The sequence below is a fragment of the Cyclopterus lumpus genome, chromosome 15 (assembly GCF_009769545.1).
Source record: "Cyclopterus lumpus isolate fCycLum1 chromosome 15, fCycLum1.pri, whole genome shotgun sequence".
NCBI lineage: Eukaryota > Metazoa > Chordata > Actinopteri > Perciformes > Cyclopteridae > Cyclopterus > Cyclopterus lumpus.
Window position 1 is genome coordinate 19,067,120 of NC_046980.1, and position 19,972 is coordinate 19,087,091.

Below are 19,972 nucleotides of genomic sequence, written 5' to 3' on the forward strand. Positions count from 1 at the left end.
CCTTCATCTTTTGGCTCTAAATTAGGATTTGGGGTTGAATTCCCAATCTTTTTAGAAAGTCCAGATTCTTTTGGTGTCACGATTTACCGGTATTGACGATAACTGTTATACTGATATACCTGTATAAAAAATTCAATATTCATATAATGTTAATAATATGAATATGATCATACTGTGTAAGTAAGTAATTGTGTATTGTGTCGTGATTTTTGTATAATTTAACTTTGCCATTGTTATCTGTTATCTGTTATCTGTTCATCTGGTTGCCTTTTCAGTATGCATTAGGGTAAATGTTCTTTTTCAATACTTTTGTAAAATTATTGATAAAGACTCCATCCAAAATCTAATATCATAACAGGTCTAAGTGCATAGTGTGATTATTGACACCCGATCGAAACCAGCTTAATGTCAGAAGCAGCTGGACCATGCACCATATGATTACCGCAACATTGTTAAGTTTAGCTAGGAACCGTTTCCTCCAACCTTTGAGCTTGTGAAAAGGTCTCAGGGTCACAACCTCTTTTACAGGTCACTGGAGGTATTGACAATACATCTCCTCAGAAAGACACACTTTCCAGTAGAACTAGACATGTTCCTTTCTTTCTCGAAAAAAGATATTTGGATAGCTGTACCTGACAAGTTACATTGGCTCGGGGCTTTGGAAATGCTGGCAGGCGTCTAAAGAAGATATTTATCCTCATTCCCATAAACAAGTAAAAAATGTACTGTAGATGCTCTGGAGTGAGACAGTGTGGTTTCAATTAAGTTAAACGATGCCTTTGAACAAAGATAAAGTTCAAGCTTTGTGCACCCAAAGAGATGGATTAAGCACTATACAAGGACAGCAGTCAAGCATTGAATTAGCGCAGTGAATGATGTGAGGGCCAATTCAATTCAAAGTGTTTCCCATAACCTTTACTCGACCAATTAGTTGCCTAAATGTCTGATGTCAAAGTGCAATTACCCTAAAAGTAACTGCTAACTATTTAACAGATGATCTGGTGTCTCCAAGTTCATGTCTTGTCATGCGGTTTCAAAATACTTTTCTTGCATTGCGCAGCAGCACGATGTGCAGAGCCATGCAGTATATCTATACAGTATACACTGAGCCAGCCACCATGTATCCTTAAAAACAAGTGCAATGGATCATGGATCCGTGTGTGCTCAGTGATGACTCTGACTTTTGATCCCCAGCTGCTTGCACGTTATTTTCATTATTTTAAATTGTGAGATTTTGCCCTGTAAAGTGTGTCCCTTTTTACATTAGTTTATTAGTGAGCACATGGTTGTGGTGGCAGTGTGTGCCAAAGAGGTTGTGTGGGGGATGAGGGGGAGGGGGTCATCAAACACAATCAAAACCCAGCTGGTTGTGTGAGTTGACTTCTTGATGGCACATTTAGCTGCAGCAAGAGTGCTAGTGATTGTAATTATTATGTAGCAAGGCGTTTTTAAACTGCCCACATGTGTTTTACATGCTTTTAGGTGAACATGTGTACTTAATTTAGATTTAATACAAAACAATAATGTCCACTGTGACAAATTGGCCTGCTGTGCTGCCTATTTACGCGGCAAAGCCACCAGATTTCAATGTGTGATTCCACAACGCTGACAAAAAAACTCACTTGGTGTAAATCAATTGACCGTTGCTATAAGCAGGCCGTGCGTCACGCTTGGAGTTTTGGTTGTCCTGCAGCGCGCAAAATAAGTGCACATGAAGAGGACGCGTGGCGTCCCGTCGCCTCTCCTGGAGGGCAGCAGTGATGCCGCAGCCGCCTATATAAGAGCCTCCGAGATGCCACCGATCGGTCATTCCGTTCACTCGCTGCCAGCGCTTTTTCTAGAAATCGCCAGTACGCGCGCCGTGTGCTTCGCAGCTACTCAGCTCCCACACGCAGACCCACGCTTTTTCGCCACTCAACTCAAACATTTTCTGGCGGATTTCTCTCTCCCGCGCGCCAACATGCGCGTCGGCAAACGGGGATCTCCACACAACAACTTTGCCAGAGTAGAGCGGCAGGGCGCACGGGATGCTCCACAGCGTGTTTAACGTGAGCGCGGCTGTCCAGGAGTGACTCTGCGTGAAGTTGTGAGTGTGAGGGGGGTTGGGGAGAAAGCGTTTAGGCAAGTAGCCTACACTCTGGGCATGGACAATGGATACTTTAAGTCTGTCAGTGAACGCTGTGTCCTACACTGTGGCGGCCGAACTGTCAGCCACCGATGATCCGTTTAATGCACCCATCAGGAACATCGCGCCGTGGAACTTCACCATCCTGGCCGTGCTGATGTTCATGGTCACCTCGCTGTCCCTGAGCGAAAACTTCCTCGTCATGTTTGTCACTTTCAAGTACAAACAACTCAGACAGCCCCTGAACTATATTATAGTTAATTTGGCCATCGCTGACTTTCTAGTCTCCCTCACCGGTGGAGTAATAAGTTTCCTGACAAACGCTAGGGGTTATTTCTTCCTTGGGAAGTGGGCTTGCGTTTTGGAGGGGTTTGCTGTTACTTTTTTCGGTAAGTTTATCTGTTTTTCTCCCCCCCACACCTACTTTAATTGCAGGGCTGCTTAAGACAACTGTAGGTGTCAGTGTTGGAGCTTTTATATATTGCAAAGATGTGTAATGACCGTGAAACAGCTGGCACATCCTCTTCAGCCTTCCATCAGTGCTGTCTTCAGCATCTGCTCATACATTAGGGCATCTATGAGGGAGGTGAAAATAAAAGCGACAAACCACTTCCACAACAACTGCTGCTAAAATGGAAAAAAAAGTTGTCTGAGGATCAGTTTGCTCAGTTTCTTTGAACGCTCATGTCTTGTTTGTAGATGTCAAATAAGCATTTATTTGCCCTACAGTGGATACTAAAGTGAAACTGAGAACATTAGTTAACATTCACACTATTGTGTAGCTAAAACATGTGTGATCAGCTCTAGATATTTTTAAGTAAAAATATTACGGCAAGTGTACTGCACCCTTCAAAGCTCATCATCACCCATAATGCAGGTCTGCAAGTGTAATCTGCATAATGCACAAAGCAACAAAAAAACCCCACCAAACTAAAGCTAGAGCACAAGGATTGGGATTAAGGACATTAGCGTGTGCAAAGTAAAAGCTTATTTAAAAAAAAAAAAAAAAAGATAAAAAACAGGAAACTTCATTGAGTTCAAGCAACAGTCGAAAAAGTCCCTGTAAACCTCGACTCTGTATCTTTCATGAGCCTTCTGTGTAGATTTTTTAGAAATGTAACTTTGTGATCTTTTTTACTTGTGCATGAAGACTGCGGGGTCCAAAACAAAAACTCTGAGCCAGTCTTGAAGGTAGAATTCAGAACCATGCTCAGTAACCCCCTCACATGCTGCATGTGCATGACTTGCCATACGTTGCCAGCACCATAACCACCAATAACATTTAATTCAGTCTATGGTCGGCTTTGTAGAGTCCAGTCAAGTTTTCAGAGGTAATACAGAGGATCCCAAAGTGGGATCTTGGGCGTCAGGTGACTGAGGTGAGTGGCTCGCAGTAAATTAAATGAAGAGGAAAAGAGAACTCAGGCGAAGGATCCTTATTGGATTTGTTAACAAGGTTTGTGCGATCCTATTTTGGCAACTTTGGACAACTCTCAGAGGAGAGACACAGGAGGTTAAAGGGTGTCATTCAACTGACTCATTCATTATCAACAGAAAAACATTAATTTTTAAATTGGACATATTGCACCGGTGGATCCTGGTTGTTGTGATGCATTGAATACACAGAAGAATGCTATTATTCATTATTGAAGAGTGGATGAATACAAACATCACAGGGCAAGAGGAGTGCTCCAGCACATGGCAACACAAAACCTGATTTTTTGTAGGATGAGAAGCTGTCGCGGCACCTAAAACCATCTTAGACAAACTTGCTCTTCTTGAGTGAGTAGGATGTGCACTTCCTATTCTGCTCAGGGTGAGAGAATGTTCTATTTTTGCCTATTTCTAGTTGTTTGTTTTTTCTATTCACATCGGCCTGTGCTCTACAGATAAGTATATTTTAAAGCCACTCGGTTAAACACACTAAACGGTTTTCTTGAGAAACACACCCTTTGATGTTCGACATAATTGAACACCCGGCTTCTGCCTCTCTCCTTTGTCCTCTCCAGTTGAGTCTAGTAGGCAGACACTACGGAGCACCTGGCTGTGGAGAGATAGGTAATTAACCAGTCTGTGAAAGTGACTTATTACCATAATTAAAGTTGTCTTTTTTTAGCCCATTCTAGATCATTTAACTATTTCTAGCAACTGTACTGCCACTTTTACAGAAAGGAAGACATGTGGTTACACTACAGGGGACGATCCCAGTTCCAAAGGCCGAGATATAAAGAAAATACCGTCATTTCACACTGTGATGAAAGAGGGAAGCAACGTAAAAGATATGCAAATACTTTATGTGCTCAAATATTGTGAAATTCCAGACGTGTCAGAGAACAATGAAAAAGCTGAGATTTTCATAGTAACTTAAAACTAATTCCAGGACTTCGTGGTCTGTGTCCCGCTGAGCTCCTGCACACTGACCTCCTGCTGTTTGCTTCAGGGATCGTGGCCCTGTGGTCCCTTGCCGTTCTGTCCTTCGAACGATTCTTCGTGATCTGCCGGCCCCTGGGGAACATCCGACTGCAACCGAAGCATGCGATCCTGGGTCTGCTGTTCGTGTGGACCTTCTCCTTCATCTGGACCTTCCCTCCGGTGCTGGGCTGGAACAGATACACCATAAGCAAGATCGGAACCACCTGCGAGCCCGACTGGTGAGCATTTTATCATCTCCGTAAACCCACAAAGAGCTATGACTTTTTAAAGCTGTCGGACAACTGAGAGAAATTGATCTGAAAGGGTCCATTCGCCTACAACACAAAAACACATTTGCTCACTAAATCCTGAGAAATCCGCACAATGAAAACTGCATTCGGTGAGGTTTGTGGATTATTGATTGTGCATTCTTTTCTGGAAAGACATGTTTGTCAGTTTTTTCAAATTACATTTTTAGGGCTTTGATCAGCCCAAACCAAGTTAAAATTCACCTTTATTGTATTTGATTTGGCAGCAGTTTCAGAGCACCACATTTCAAAATCCTGCCACAGAACCGAGGAGTCGGTGAGAAAATAATTTTTTGTGATCTGTCTGAAGTGACCCATTAATACTGAAGTATTTGGTTAATTGTCATATTTTTTGTTAAGTAGTTAAGTAATTTAAATAGTGGTTTACGAGAAGAAAACTTTAAGGTTCTCCCACCATGTGCCACTTTTTCCGTATAATTTTTTAGAGGCAAACATTTATTCTGAAATCAGGTCCTTCTGTTCCCCGCCCGTTCACACACCCTTCGACGTCTGATTGAACAGCAACCTCCCGTGCTGAGAAATTAAACCAATGCGTGCCAAAAACTGCAGTTCCACAAATGGCAACATTTGGACCGATTGCTTGGCCTCCGGTGTTACTTTTTGCAGCTTCCTCGCTCATCCAATTCACACTGGACAGTGCGCTTTCTTAGGTCCAGAGCAGGAAAAGGCTCTCCCACCCACGACCTGACTATCACCTTCAACAACTCAGTGTTGGCCCCGACTCTGACTGCCAGGAACCTCGGTGTGACACTTGACAGTCAACTCTCCCTGACTGCCAACATTACCGCAACAACACGCTCCTGTAGGTACATGCTGTACAACATCAGGAGAATACGACCCCTTCTCACTCAGAAGGTGGCACAGGTTCTGGTCCAGGCTCTGGTCATCTCACAGCTAGATTACTGTAACTCCCTCCTGGCAGGTCTACCTGCTAATGCTATTCGACTGCTACAGCTCATCCAGAATGCAGCAGCTCGACTGGTTTTTAACCTCCCGAAATTGACCCACACTACTCCGCGACTTTCACTGGTTACCGGTGGCCACCCGCATCCGCTTCAAAACATTGGTACTTGCGTACTGTGCTGCGAACAGATCGGGTCCAGTCTACATCCAGGACATGGTAAAACCATACACCCCAGCTCGTTCACTTCGCTCGGCTTCTGCCAATCGGCTCGTAGCTCCGTCACTTCGAGCTAAACACTCAACAAAGTCACGACTGTTTGCTGTCCTGGCTCCTCAGTGGTGGAATGAGGTCCCCATTGACATCAGGACAACAGAAAGTCTCTACACCTTCCGTTGCAAACTAAAAACACATCTTTTTTGACTATACCTTGAATAGGGAAGGTAGCGCCGTAGTAGAACTTTAGTAGCACTTAAATGGCTCTTACTGATAGCACTTTGTAGTTTAACTTTATTGAAGAAATTGTACTTTCTCGATTCTTGTTGTTCTGAGTTGTACTCATGGTTTAATGCACTTATTGTAAGTCGCTTTGGATAAAAGCATCAGCTAAATGACATGTAATGTACTGTAATGTAATGTAATATACCTGCCATGAAATCGCTGCATCCCAGAGCAATGCTTTCGTATATGTGTCATTTGGGTGCCAAGGCTCCCACAAACATCAATATAGAGTGAGTTATTGCAAGCAGTGTTAATAAACAAACAGAGTTAATAGGGGTCCTCTCTACACACACTTCATAGTATATGTATATAACGCACCACTAATATGTCCCGTAGATCTCAAGAGCTCACACTCTTTAAGCACTTCCATGTGTCCTCAGTAATACAGAGGCCAAGAGTCAAGTGCCAAATCGATTTGAATGGTTGTCGATAAAAACGCGGGATAGACGAACAGACACTGCTTATATTTTAGTTTGACAATACAGGGCTTCACGCTAAAATGCAGTTGTAGTCCCATCTATGCTACACACACACAGAGCCTTCTGGTCCAGTGATTTGCACGGCCAGTTTGTTAGGAAAAGGAAAATTCAAAGTAGATGTGTACAAATGGCAGAAGAACCCAATATGATGTCTAAAGAACAGCTTTTGGCTTCAAAATATATTGCATTGTAACAAGATTACGCCATTGAGATCATATGACCAAACCAACAATAAATTATTATTATTCATTTATTTACATATATAAATGTAAATCACATTTATATTACATAAATGTAAATGTAATATACATTACATATACAATATAAAATTACATAAAAATGTAATTTTATATATATATATATATATATATATATATATATATATATATATATATATATATATATATATATATATATATATATATATAAGCCTTATTAAGCTACATAAACTAAATAGCATGACACTTTTTATTGGATCATCAACTCTCTGCATCTCTGAACATATGCCAGCCTGTGCACTCAAGCTTCTCTGTCCATACTTAAGATTTTTTCTTCCCTGATGTGTTGATCCTTTAAATCAGCTGGAAGTGATCTGACAGGAGAAGCAGAGAAATATGGTCTGGTTGTCAAAAGTGGGGTTTGGGAGAGGGCTTTGTAGCTGCCAGGAACATTTATGCAAACATGTTCTAGTGTACTCTTTTCCTGGTACCATTTTATTGTTTGTATTACCCAGTTCCTTGCTACCTGATGAATGTGTGTAAGTCCAACGTTCACTACCCGTTAATGTGTTTTGGACTTCACAAACTCTCGGGGACATTTTTGGCTATTTAGGTGCTAAATGCTCCACCATGTTCACCAAACGGCCACACACTTTGTCTTTTGTTAGGAGCTGGAATCATGAAAACAGCTGCAACAAAGTTGATGAGAGCTGAGACACTTAACCAAAAAGTAGTGGGCTGTAAACCCCACCCCTCTACCCCAAAAAGAAGCGGTGAAATAGGCAGAAACTGTAGAGTCCGGTGATAATTCTGTGGGTTCATCACCGTTGCTTCATATGACACAGTCATATGACGCATGAGTTTTGAACTAACCCCTAACCCTAACCTTAATACAATACTTTATTCTTATGCTAGCCCATACATAACCCTGTATTAATTATCTTACCACCCACCTTGCACTCAAACAGATAAAGATTATAGACCTTCCACAATCAGGCCTGTGGCTCAGATCTACATTGCTGCTTACACTGTGTCTTATGGTAAAAGTCAAGAAACAGGTCAGCTCTGACCTCAGCCCTCAGGGTGCCATCTGGGTAATGCTATTGAGCTGTGTTGATCAAAGGCGTGCAAGATAAGGGGCTAAGTGTTTGCCTCAAGCCCTGTAAGGGATTCAATGCTCAGATGAAGCAAGATATTCAGCACCGGACAGCTTCAGAATGTTAACAAGCATTCATGCAAGGTTTTGAGGGATTGTGCAGGAGAATTGTCAGTAGGTGGCTTGGATAAACTCTACTGCATCTAGTATGCTGTTGACTTTATTTCCCTTCCAGTGCCGAGGTATTGTGTCAGACATTTATATTAAAGACACACACAAATCCTTGGACGTCGATGAGACACATCTAGGTTGTCAAATAAGACATCAATTAAGTAGATACTACTACACGGGTTGACCTGTACAGTGTTGTATAGTCCAGGGGACTCCCTACCACAGTACAATAATATATATATATATATATATATATATATATATATATATATATATATATATATATATATATATATATATATATATTTAAAAAAACTGTCAACATTTTTTTAAGCCACCATGTGTAGGATTTAAACATTCCATATTTTAGTGTCAAAAAAGTGTTGCCTCAACTTTCAAATGTGAAGCACAAGTGAGCTCCCCAGTTTAAATGAGGAAATTCACTGACAGGCAGATTGAGGCAGGTTGAAGAGACGGGGCCCACCAGCTAGTGGTGGGAAGACTGATTCTTTTAACTAATTTGAATTGTTCTGGATTGTTTGACAGAATTGACGGGACTGGTTCATCTCATCAAAAATGACGGTTTGGCTGGCGACAGCACTCTTGGTTTAATTGCAGTCTGGCTGATATGCTAAAGTTGCTTATTAAGTCACTAAAACTCAAATTAAATGGAGCTGCTTGGGAAACTGAATCTGGATCCAAAACTGGATCAACTATTCATCCAACCAACCAATTGACCCTTCGCTAAGTCACGGTTTAGTCTTGAGTTTTTAGACCTTTTAAATCATACAAATCGGGAATTTGACTGCTTATTGAATAGAATACACAAATGCCCCTATGTTCATGTCCAGGCCAGATACCTTCTAGTTGACGTGGCTCTTCTCCAAGTTGTTGAGTTTTCTGCATATGGCAAGGCCCATAGAAACAAGCCTTTATGGCGCAAGGCAGGAGTAGATTATATTTTAATACTACAGGAGGCAGATATGTTTCAGTCCAGGTGGAGCCACTTGAGCTCAGCCACAGGTTGCATGACTGTCTGTAGGTACAATTAGAAGAGAGATAAGCAAATATAAAATTACATTTTCATGTCCTGCCTTCAGGGGCAAGGAATAAAGGGAAACAGTTGGAATGGTTAAGGGGGCCAAGAGCTGCACAGGGGTCCTAGAACATATTTCAGGGATTCCAGATAATTACAGTTTCAGAGCCTCAAGTTATTTTTGCAGATATAGCTTTGAAATCCCTCACAACTACGCTGTATTTCTTTACCACAGTACGGCACTGCCCACTAGCCTGAATGATTTGTTTTGTTCAAAAAAGCAATTTGAATGAGCGGAGCAAATCTATATGCATGATGAAGTACATTTTTGAACGTGTGTCACATGACAATAAATTCACGAGGAATCTGGTGTAAATCGATGCATCGATACATCAATGTGTGCAGACCACACTTCGATAAGGAGCAAGATGCATGAATACAAATACACACAAACAAACCACTCTTTCTGCCAGGTAGTCTCTGACACTCATCTGGAGCTTTTTTCATTTTTTGAAAATGACATAATTAAACTGAATTAGTGGCCTCCGGGATCCTGATTGTGTCACAGAGATTGGTCTCAGCTGTGAAATTTTCCTTTTAACTGAAGCTCAAATGAAGTGCACAACTTTCATCTTTCTCTCCAGATCAGCTGTGAAATCATGGAATTGTAAACCATTTGGTTCTTAAAGGGTTCTTAAAAATGTTCCCAAACATTGTGTGATCTAATGATTGATCTACATCTATTTGTATTCATAGTTCCCGGGAATTCATTTTAACCAAAAAAAACTGTAAAATACTGGTTTTGACTGATTTAAAGTTCATACAATGTGAGTGTAAACGTCTTTGTTCTCCACATCTGAACAGGTATTCAACCAACATGATCGATCACAGCTACATCATCACTTTCTTCGCCACCTGTTTCATTCTGCCTCTTGGAGTAATATTTTTCTGCTATGGAAAGCTCCTGCGGAAGCTCAAGAAGGTTGGTAGTTCTAAACAAAATTTGTAATTTATAAATTGACTGGTTACACTGTAGCTGCTCACATTTGATGTAAGTTCCTTTAAAAACGTTCCTGTTCCAGGCACATTTCTTCTCTTTCTCACTTCTTTGGCCATGGTTGTAAACATGCTGTAATGGAAATATTGTGGTTTTGAAATGTAGCTGCAGTATATTAAAATATTGTAAAGAAACATGCTTCTACTGAAACTGTAAGTTAACTCTGTTTTGATTGTTCATGCATGCAGATAAAAAAAACATTCTAAAAAGGCATTGGACATTAAGTTAGACAACTATTTCATGGAGGTTACATTCTAAATGGGCAGTAAGAGCCCAACTGCTCATTGTTGGTGACTCTCTTTAAATGCACCGACAGTACATTAAGTTGAAGTAGATGTGCAATAAGGGCTGCATCAGTATCAACCAAGCTGTGCAGGGAACTGTTGATACCAAATTAAAGGTTCCCTGTGGAGTTCATGTTATTTTAGTAAATTATCCTTTCATTTAAGACACTAATGTATCCAGGGGACTCCCTGCCAGCATGCTGGAAAAACAAACTTGTTCGTATTGGCTAAACTGAAGCTATACCATTCCAATTTAAGTTGGATACATTAGCTGTTTACAGAGCACTAGAAAGAACATGAAGGGAAAGTTGTACCGTGGAAAAGAAAAACTAATTGTATAATTTGTTTTTCTTTATATTGTCATCCATCTGGGATGTATTTATTTTTTGCGAAAACACCTTTTGTTTTATATTTTTCAATCTTAGTTTTTTTCCTCTCCCCTTTATGTCCCTTCCGGGCCTCCATAGCTATTGAAGTATTACGATAAAACAATTTCAGCCTTGACAAAAGCATTTTTGATCATATCCTGTTGTACACCAAAGTGCTGTATAGCTAGTCATGGTTCTCTGTTTCCTCCAGGTATCACATGGTCGCCTGGCCACTGCCAGGAAGCCAGAGAGGCAGGTGACCCGTATGGTGGTGGTGATGATTGTGGCATTCATGGTCGGCTGGACGCCGTACGCAGCCTTCTCTATATTGGTCACAGTTTATCCAAGCATCGAACTTGACCCCAGGCTGGCTTCTATCCCCGCCTTCTTTTCCAAGACAGCTGCCGTCTACAACCCAATCATCTACGTCTTCATGAACAAACAGGTAACTGTGAGTTTTCATGCTGGAAATGAATACTATACTTGATTCAGCCAGTTTGATCCTGTTTGCTTGATTTAGTTTTTAAAGTATTTTCGCATTGCCGAATTCCAAACTAGCTTCTGCAGTTTAGAGAGAAGGTAGCTGAATTCCTTCCTTTGCCAGAGTTGAGACACGCCACTATATGCAGAATACAATATGTTTTTTTCCTGTTGTTGTTATTGTTGTTGGGTGTTTAATAATGCATGGTGAATGAATAAATGAAACATGGAATCCAGAGAGTACAATAGTCCATGTGTGGCTCTGTTAAAAAATACATTAGCCACCTATTGTCTTGTGAAGCCAGCAATTATTTCCTGCCATTTACATGGTGCATTCTGCCTCTCTGGGTAATTATTTTTGACTGTACAAATATTGATTATATGACAGCAGTCAATAGAAAATAGGGATTATTCAAGGCAGCTTTGCTAAAACGGTCAGACATTGACTAACTAATCTTAATCATTACTTAGACTTTCTAATTATAGGGTATTCACAGTGAGTGGATTGTTTGATGTAGTGTAACACACACAGATCATCAGTTATAGAGTGCACACATGATCTATCTATCCCACATAGACTCTATCCTTTTGAGTCAGAGTAGACGACACACAACAAAGATTCTAGAATCTACATCCATCTTGTTGTGTGTCGTCTACTCTGTAATACTCTGTATTATCTCTGTATTGCATACATGTCATTAAATTCAGAAGGAGAACCACATGCGCTGCACGTGTCTCCACACTATTTTGATGATTGGGACGAAACCGTTTCCGATTCGGATTCGAATTATCGTAAACATGCTGTGAACGAGAATAGTGCCTCTGGACTTCAAGTGTTCATGAGCACTGACAAGAGTACAGAGGCTACAGTTTGGATTTCTCGATGGCTGCGCTGGCAACCGTCATTTCCATTTACCTGCATGGAGCTGATGACCTGCTGTTTTTTTTTTTCGATGGTGAGTTCATACTTTTCATATAGACTAGGCGAGGTGGAATGACGCGCTTTTCTTTGTGAAAAAGACTTTTGTCAGGTGACTTTTGGGGTCACAAATGGATCACAGATTGCAGGAAGACATGCCATTTAAACGGCAAATCATTATTGAGCTTACTGTGTGAGGACCGCCGTGCAAAAAGAGAGGCTGTTACAGAGCTGAAAGCATCCATGGGCTCATAGCATTACGACCTCAATGCTTGTGTCCTTGGATAATTTTCACAAGTTGAACCGGTTCAATATAGGCACACCATTCTCTTTGAATGGTTAAATGGTATAGAATTGAATTTACTACGTACGCAAAGTGAAGTGCCGCTGCCCTAATCGCTGCTGAATAATTGCAGTCTAGAGATGTGTTTTTCTTCTGCAATAAAACCTTAACTGCATTCGATGAACCCGAAGAGCTGCAATACCCCCAAAGAAAATCAAACAAAACATTAGGAAAGATGAACGTACTCATAAAGTTTTTACACTTAGGAACTACAGTATGAAGTGGATTTGGAGTCCAGAAATAATCCTAAAGCTGCATTAATTTAATTTATATTATATTATATAATTATTATTATAGTGTCGCCCATAGTGACAAACCCACAACAAATTACCACGTAAATCTATCCCTTCAGTACTACAGTGTCCAGCATGTTTGATGTGGGTGACTGTTGGTCAATGGTTAGCTGGCCCGTCTTTCAATCAGGGGATTGGCAGTTCAATCCCTGCCCTAGTCGATATGTGCCCTTGAGCAAGACACTTAATCCTGAATTGCTCCCTGTAGCTATGTCTATGGTGTATGATTGTAAGTTGCTTTGGATAAAAGCATCAGCTAAATGAAATGTAATGTAATGATCCAATTGTAGCTCATTGCTTTTTATCAATGAAATAGCTCTGATACATTCACTGTGCTATCTGCCTAGCGCCTATCCCAATTTGTGGCAAGAGTACTCCCTATGTTGATCCGTGATTTGATAACAGTGTCCCGCTTACAAACCACAGCAGCATTTTTCTTCACCGCTATCCAGCAGCAGGTTGCAGCATCAAAGGTATTTTCATGATCCCAGAGATTTATAGTGTCTGCCCTTACAAAGTAAACATCTTGTTGTGCTGCCCCCCAGTGGCCAAACATAACTATGAATGCAGGTTTACCACAGTATGAATTTACCTGGCCAAATAGCATCTATATATCCAAGTTTCTGCACCAGCATTGTCCCATCAAATTGCAGTGATTGTAATTGGTGTTACCGCTCCTGTGACTCCAGCTTTATGTTGCTTTATGAAACAGATGGAAGGATGGGCTGTCGATGGTAAAGATAATGTGTTTCAGACTATTCATGTTGCCATTAAGGTGACATTTTATGTGCGGGAGGGTTTTAAAAGCTATATATTGCAAGGTTGGATGGTAGAATTATACAACTACTACAGTAAGAGGTTGCTCCATTTAAGGTCCCAGAGTGAACAAAGCCAAAGACATTGCAGTAGTCTTTTGCTTTTTTTCATCTCTGTGAAAGCACTGGTTTAAGGGGAGCAGTTAGGAGGCTTGAGTGTTACATCAGACAGGTCTATTAAGGGTCAGGAATCATGAGCTCTCCCCAGGGCTTCACAGAGTGGGAGCTTTGACTTTTAAAAGGTCAATTAGTGTTTTTTAGATTTAAACTGATGTGTAAACTTATGATTGGGGCTGTTAGAGAGTCCCGTTTTAAAGTTAAATACATCAATCTGGTGCACTTTGAAACCAAAATTAAGAGGCTAGATCAATGAAGAACTAAGTACATTCAGGCTACTTAATTACTGTACTTACATTAAGTGCAAATTTAAGGTAATTTAGTTACCTTTATATTCTCATTGAAATATTCTACTTTTAACTTGACAATACGATTACTAGTTAGGATACTTTGCAGATTCATAAAAATTGAATAAACAACTAATAATGTATTACTATGTATGTAGCTTAATTGTGAACTATAAAATGTAGTTATGAGCTGAACACAATGCATCAATAATTATAATCCAAATATATAAGTCTACAATAAATATGACAAGATACTTTTGATAATATAAGTGTATTTTAATACATGTGTCCTTTTTTAACAGTTTGAATGCAGGACTTTTACTTGTAACAGGGTATTTTCACACTGTGCTCTATTAAGACAGTGGTATCATCTCATCATTTCCCAAAATGTTGCACTATTCTTTTACAGAACTTTTTCATGTCCTATAAATATTGCCCCCAAAACAATGTAATTGCAAATAATGTTAATTTAATCTAATCACTTTTAATTCTCTTGTTTTCTGTCCAGTTCAGGAAGTGCCTAATCCAGCTCTTCAGTGGCATTGGAACCATCCCAGACGGCAACCTAAACCAGACCTCAGAGCGACCTGGAATTACTGCAGAGAGTCAAACAGGAGAAATGTCAGTCATTGCGACCCGCATCCCCATAGGTGGCACGATGTTGCCCAGGTCCGACGATTCTCCAACCGACTGTGGCTCGTTTGCCCAATTTCCGATCCCGGAGAACAAAGTGTGTCCAATATAACAGCATCCCAATAGGTCCCAATCTCACTATCCTCTGACCCCCAGAGTCCATGATAACCTTCTGTAATGGAGATGCAGCATGTTTAAAAAAAACTGTTTGGACAACGACAGAATGATAAATGTTAATTTCCTTGGGAGATGGAAGATGTGGTGTGAAGAACAGACAGAAGGGGTTTCATGATCGATGAAAAAAGTAAAATTAGTTTGTTCAACATTTGATTAAAAAGATTGCAAGAAGAGGGTGCAAGAAGGAACCGTACCAACAGAAAAGTCTTTAACCGCTAGATACCTTGTAAAAATAATAAATAAATATTTGCTTGCCAGTTGTTGGAGACTATCTTGGACTATTGACCATCAGTGCACACGTCATATTAGAGTGCACTTGATTCAACTTGTGTCTGCCTTCATGTCCTGCTCAGAGACTGCTGAAAACACAAACGTTGACATTAGTTAGTCGAGGCCCAGACAGTTTTTCCGATACCACAATGCATCGAGCCTTTCATCCCGTCCTTGTTTCTCCTTGAAAGCCCTGTAGAGAAAGTGTTGTTTTTCTATGCTCTTTCATTACTTTGACTGGCAGTGCGTCTTTATTCATCTCCGCTCGTCAAGAGGACAGAGCAGACTTCTGAATTTTGATACTTTTACTTTAGTTTATAGCTTGGGTCAAAGCTTTCATCTTTTAGAGATGGTCAATGGGACTGGGAGATACCAGTCTCCTGTTGCCTCTGCTGCAGAAAGAGTAGGACAACATATTTCTGAAGCGCCGGCAGAGGATCAACAAGCACACACACGCTGACACACGCACACACACACCTGTATCATGATACGCTCTCTAAAAAGGCACTGTGATTATGAAATGCACCAATTAATATCCTAGCACCTGGCTTAGCTAAGCAGCCATGTACAAAAGCAATGAATATTGTCATCATAAACACAGGTCTACAGCAATATTAGAGCTAACTTCTGTCACACAGTTGAATACTTCAGCGTTAGCGACAGTAGATGTAGTAACTTTGTGGTGCATGTTTGTTCACTATTACTGAATATTTGTCTAAACACTGTTGTATTCTCGATGCTGCTCAGTGATTCACCATGTTAAAAAAGTCTGTTTGCAATGTACCAAGTGTGTGTGTTCCAATCATGTCTGGCCCTGGCCCGATCTCACTCCAAACTTGTTAAATATGGCAGCTTTGTCAGTGGCCTTTTACGCCTTCAACTATGATGCTCTATGTGGCCGTGGTTATGGCGGGAGTAAAGGAGGAAGTCGGGTTACGGAGTGGAAAGAGTGACAAATTCCGCTTGGGGTGGTTGACGCGGGCAGGCTATAACCCAGGAAACCTGTGTTCATGTCCCGTGTGAAACTCTTCAATTCAGATTATTTTGTACAGCCCCAAATAAAAAATTACAAATTTGCCTCAAATCAGGGCAACTAACAAAGCTTCCGTATTTGACAAGTTTGGAGTGAGAACATGCAGTATGAAAAAACATTGCATCTTTAAGAGTCAATTCAAAATTAATTGTGATGCCTTGATATAATTAGCATAACAACAAGAGACCACGATGAAGACTACTGGCAGGTCAGCTAATATCTCTTGTTTACATTAACATTATTTATGGCCTTGTTCCATTTAGGTGGGCCAGGGCTCTGGTATTTTGCATGCTGACTCAATGGAGTGAAACGCTGTGACACACCAAATAGAATGTGACTATGATTAATTTGATCTATAACACCTGTGTTTACACTGTAATGAAGTTGAAATAACTTCTGTAAAAAAGGCCTATTGATGTTAAAATGTTCTGTCACATTTTGGTGTCACTGTTTGCAAAAGTAAAAGAAAAGAAAACTAGTGTAATTGTGCTCAATTGCTAAATTCAAGTAACGTTAGGCCTATAGGTATATTGGTTGACAATGTTTTCCCTCCTTAATTATATTATACATAATATCAGACAAGAAAAAAGCCAAACGTAAAAGTGACAAAGTTCTATGCCTTGTATTGTTTGCACGTCTGCAGTAAGGTCAAATAACAAGTGTCACGTCATTAATGTCCTTTTTGCAGGGATAGTTCTGATCTTTCATATTATGTATATTAATGCGTAAACATGAGCTCAGGTAACCAGTCTTGTGGTTGCAGATCTCCCAGTGAGCCATGGGCTTCTTCCGGGAAAACAAATGCAACAGTGTGTTTGTGTTGTGGCCCAAATTTTTGGTTGTTCATTTATGGATGAAAATACCATATCTCGATGGAAAACCACCAACCACAGCACTGCTAACATGCATGCATCAATATCACAACTGGTCAGTGGCTCATACTAGCTACAAACACTGTCTTCTGCAGTCAGAGCCCATTGATTTCACCTATCTAAACCCTCCCGACTACTTAGACACACACACAGTCCTATATACAGGCCAGGATACACTAGGTAAGTACTTTAGGGGCTTTTGGAAGTAGTGACTTCCCCTTGAATATCAGACAGGAAATAAATCAAACAAACCTGCCAGTGTTACAGCGCAAGGATTACCTTGTGCATGCAGATAAAATGGGGGACACACACACACACACACACACACACACACACACACTCCCATCACATATAGATGGGTTAAAGCACGCACTTCTTACCTCACAACCCTGAATATCAAGCGACTACACTTGTCTGTTGTGTTGTTGTAACAAAGGCATGTTGAGACTTGTTCTGTTGTATGTTTTGTGTCATAAGTGCTTTAGTCTTGATTTACATGCGTTTACAGGTCATATATGCACGCTGGTAGAATAAATGTCTTTATTAAAGTATATTTTTTGAAAAGCAACTATGCTCTGTGTTTTTGTTACAAAAATGGATTGCCTACTTTGATTGATGGTGTGACAGAAATGGGCTTCCATTTAGGGACTAGTGGTCAGAGCAATATTTACATTTGCTGAAGGGATATCATTTACAATAATGTTTCTTTTTTTCTTCCTCCGTGACTATAACATACCAGACCTTCCTCTGTGATCCTAATTTTAAAACAGCATTGATAAAGGACATTGTTTTTTTGTGGTTGTTTTTTTAGTGGTAAACATACCAAAAATTCTTTGCATTCTATTTCTTAGACCCCTGGGTTTTTGTGCTTTTCTCATTTCACGTAATTGTGGATTGAGTCTCTTTTTGCTTTTCTGGACTTGTGCACAGATGAAAGTGCTGCTCTGTGGGAGCACAGCCTGAGCTGCTCCATGGCAGTAGTTGAGATTCAGTGCTTTGCGCAAGGGTCTTTGTTGATCAGCATCTCTCAAGTGATCTTTCCTCTCTTCCCTATCCACTGGAAGATTTCAATCCATCCTTTGAAGCAATAGTCACACCAGTGAGTCCATATGCATCATGCAGAAGAAACAGAAAAATATTTACAAAGATTGTCAAACCACAAGCCATGGATGATATGAAATACAGAGCAGAGGAAAGAAGAGGATGACACGCAACATAGTAGCAACGGTTATACTACCAGAGCCAGGCCCGGGGTGGGTAATCGGGAGAGTTCCCGGTGGGCCGCTTCACTTCTGGGCCTTAATTTTTCTTTGTAGCTTCGGAGCAGCAGATAAGACAGTCTGTATACTGTACTGTGAGTTGAACTGTAAACATTAGTTCAATATGCCTCTTTGTTGAAGAGTGGGGTATGTTTCAAATGTTTTATTTATTTATTTCTGCTTTTGTTAATTTATCAACCTATCCTTGTGGAATATTTTTTGTTAACTTCTCATCTTAAGTGGATTATTATTGTTGTATTTAACCTTTACATTATTTGTTGGACCATGTTATTAATAAAAACAAACGGTAGTAAGAGCTGAACTGTTGCTTCATTTATCCAATTTCCACTACCATGGAAAAAGTGGGCTGGTCTTGAGCCTGAAATTCCCGGGCTGAAAAGTGGCCCCACTCCGACCCTGCCCAGAGCTAAAGGCCGATATAGCCTAAAAAGAGGTTTTACTGCTCGACTCCTGAAAATAATCACGTTTTAACGAGTAACTCCCCATTAAAACAAAAAGTGCAGATATGTTCCATGAAATCATCTTTGATGTCAAGGAGCATCATCTGTGATGACATTTTTTAAGGTTGTTGCCTGAGATTAGAGAACATAACAGGCTCGTTCGAGATGAGCAAGTCTTGCCCAGAATTGATTACCGGTGGCAGTTAGGTGTGTCCGACTTGATCCCGACTTGCTCTGACGTCATGCACACCTGTTCAACAATAACCTCAAGAGATTGAGAGAGAGGCCTCAGCTTTTGGAGCCAGGCACCGCAGTTTCTCTCCGCCGACAGATGACCCTGGGCTGATTGGCCCTTAGACGTTTTGTAGAAAATCCTATTATTCCTTGTAATTGTAATACTTAACGCAAGGCTGTTGGCTATTAGTCTCAGGTTTAATCTAAAAACATACCGTGTGTGATTTTTTTTTTCATAATAAAGTTTATTTTTTAAAGGCGGCTGAAAATTGTCTGATTTGACCGCAGATCTTTTTTTATCCCCCCCGCTGCTACCGCCTGCTCTCGTCCACTTTCCAGGCGAGGCGCAGCTTGTCTCCGACGAGCCTAACATCTGAACTGTGAGATTGTTACTGTGCAAAAACAGATTAATACACACCAGATTATACACCAGACAACAGATTATTTTGCCATACAGATCACAGGTCATCAGTTCAGTCATGTTTTAGGGACATTGTGAGCTGAGAAAAAAGAATCTTAAATGATCATATTAATGGAATGTATTCATACAAGGAAATAACTTCATTAGAATGCTGTTGAAACAAAAGTTATATGTAATCTAGACATCTGATAAACTCTGACTTTAGAATCAAATGTAGACATGTTTTGATGTCTTTTGACCTCCAAATCACCCCCAAAGAAATCAAAGGCTTACTGACATTTGATCTTTTTGTAAAAGTTGCCAAAACATAAAAAAACATAAACATGTTTTGACTTTGCCTTTACAGCTTTAAGGAAGAAGACACTCAAAATGTTGAATGTT

The 19,972-nt window shown here is 40.3% G+C and overlaps 1 protein-coding gene across 1 annotated transcript; it reads left to right on the top strand.

Annotated features, from left to right (window-relative positions):
• The first annotated feature begins 2,128 nt into the window (after positions 1-2,128).
• Positions 2,129-14,976, top strand: valopa (vertebrate ancient long opsin a). Its single transcript, XM_034551906.1, has 5 exons — positions 2,129-2,514; positions 4,566-4,776; positions 10,133-10,250; positions 11,189-11,422; positions 14,740-14,976. The coding sequence occupies exons 1-5, from the start codon at positions 2,151-2,153 to the stop codon at positions 14,974-14,976; spliced, it is 1,164 nt and encodes a 387-aa protein (XP_034407797.1). The 5' UTR covers positions 2,129-2,150.
• Positions 14,977-19,972: the final 4,996 nt, after the last annotated feature.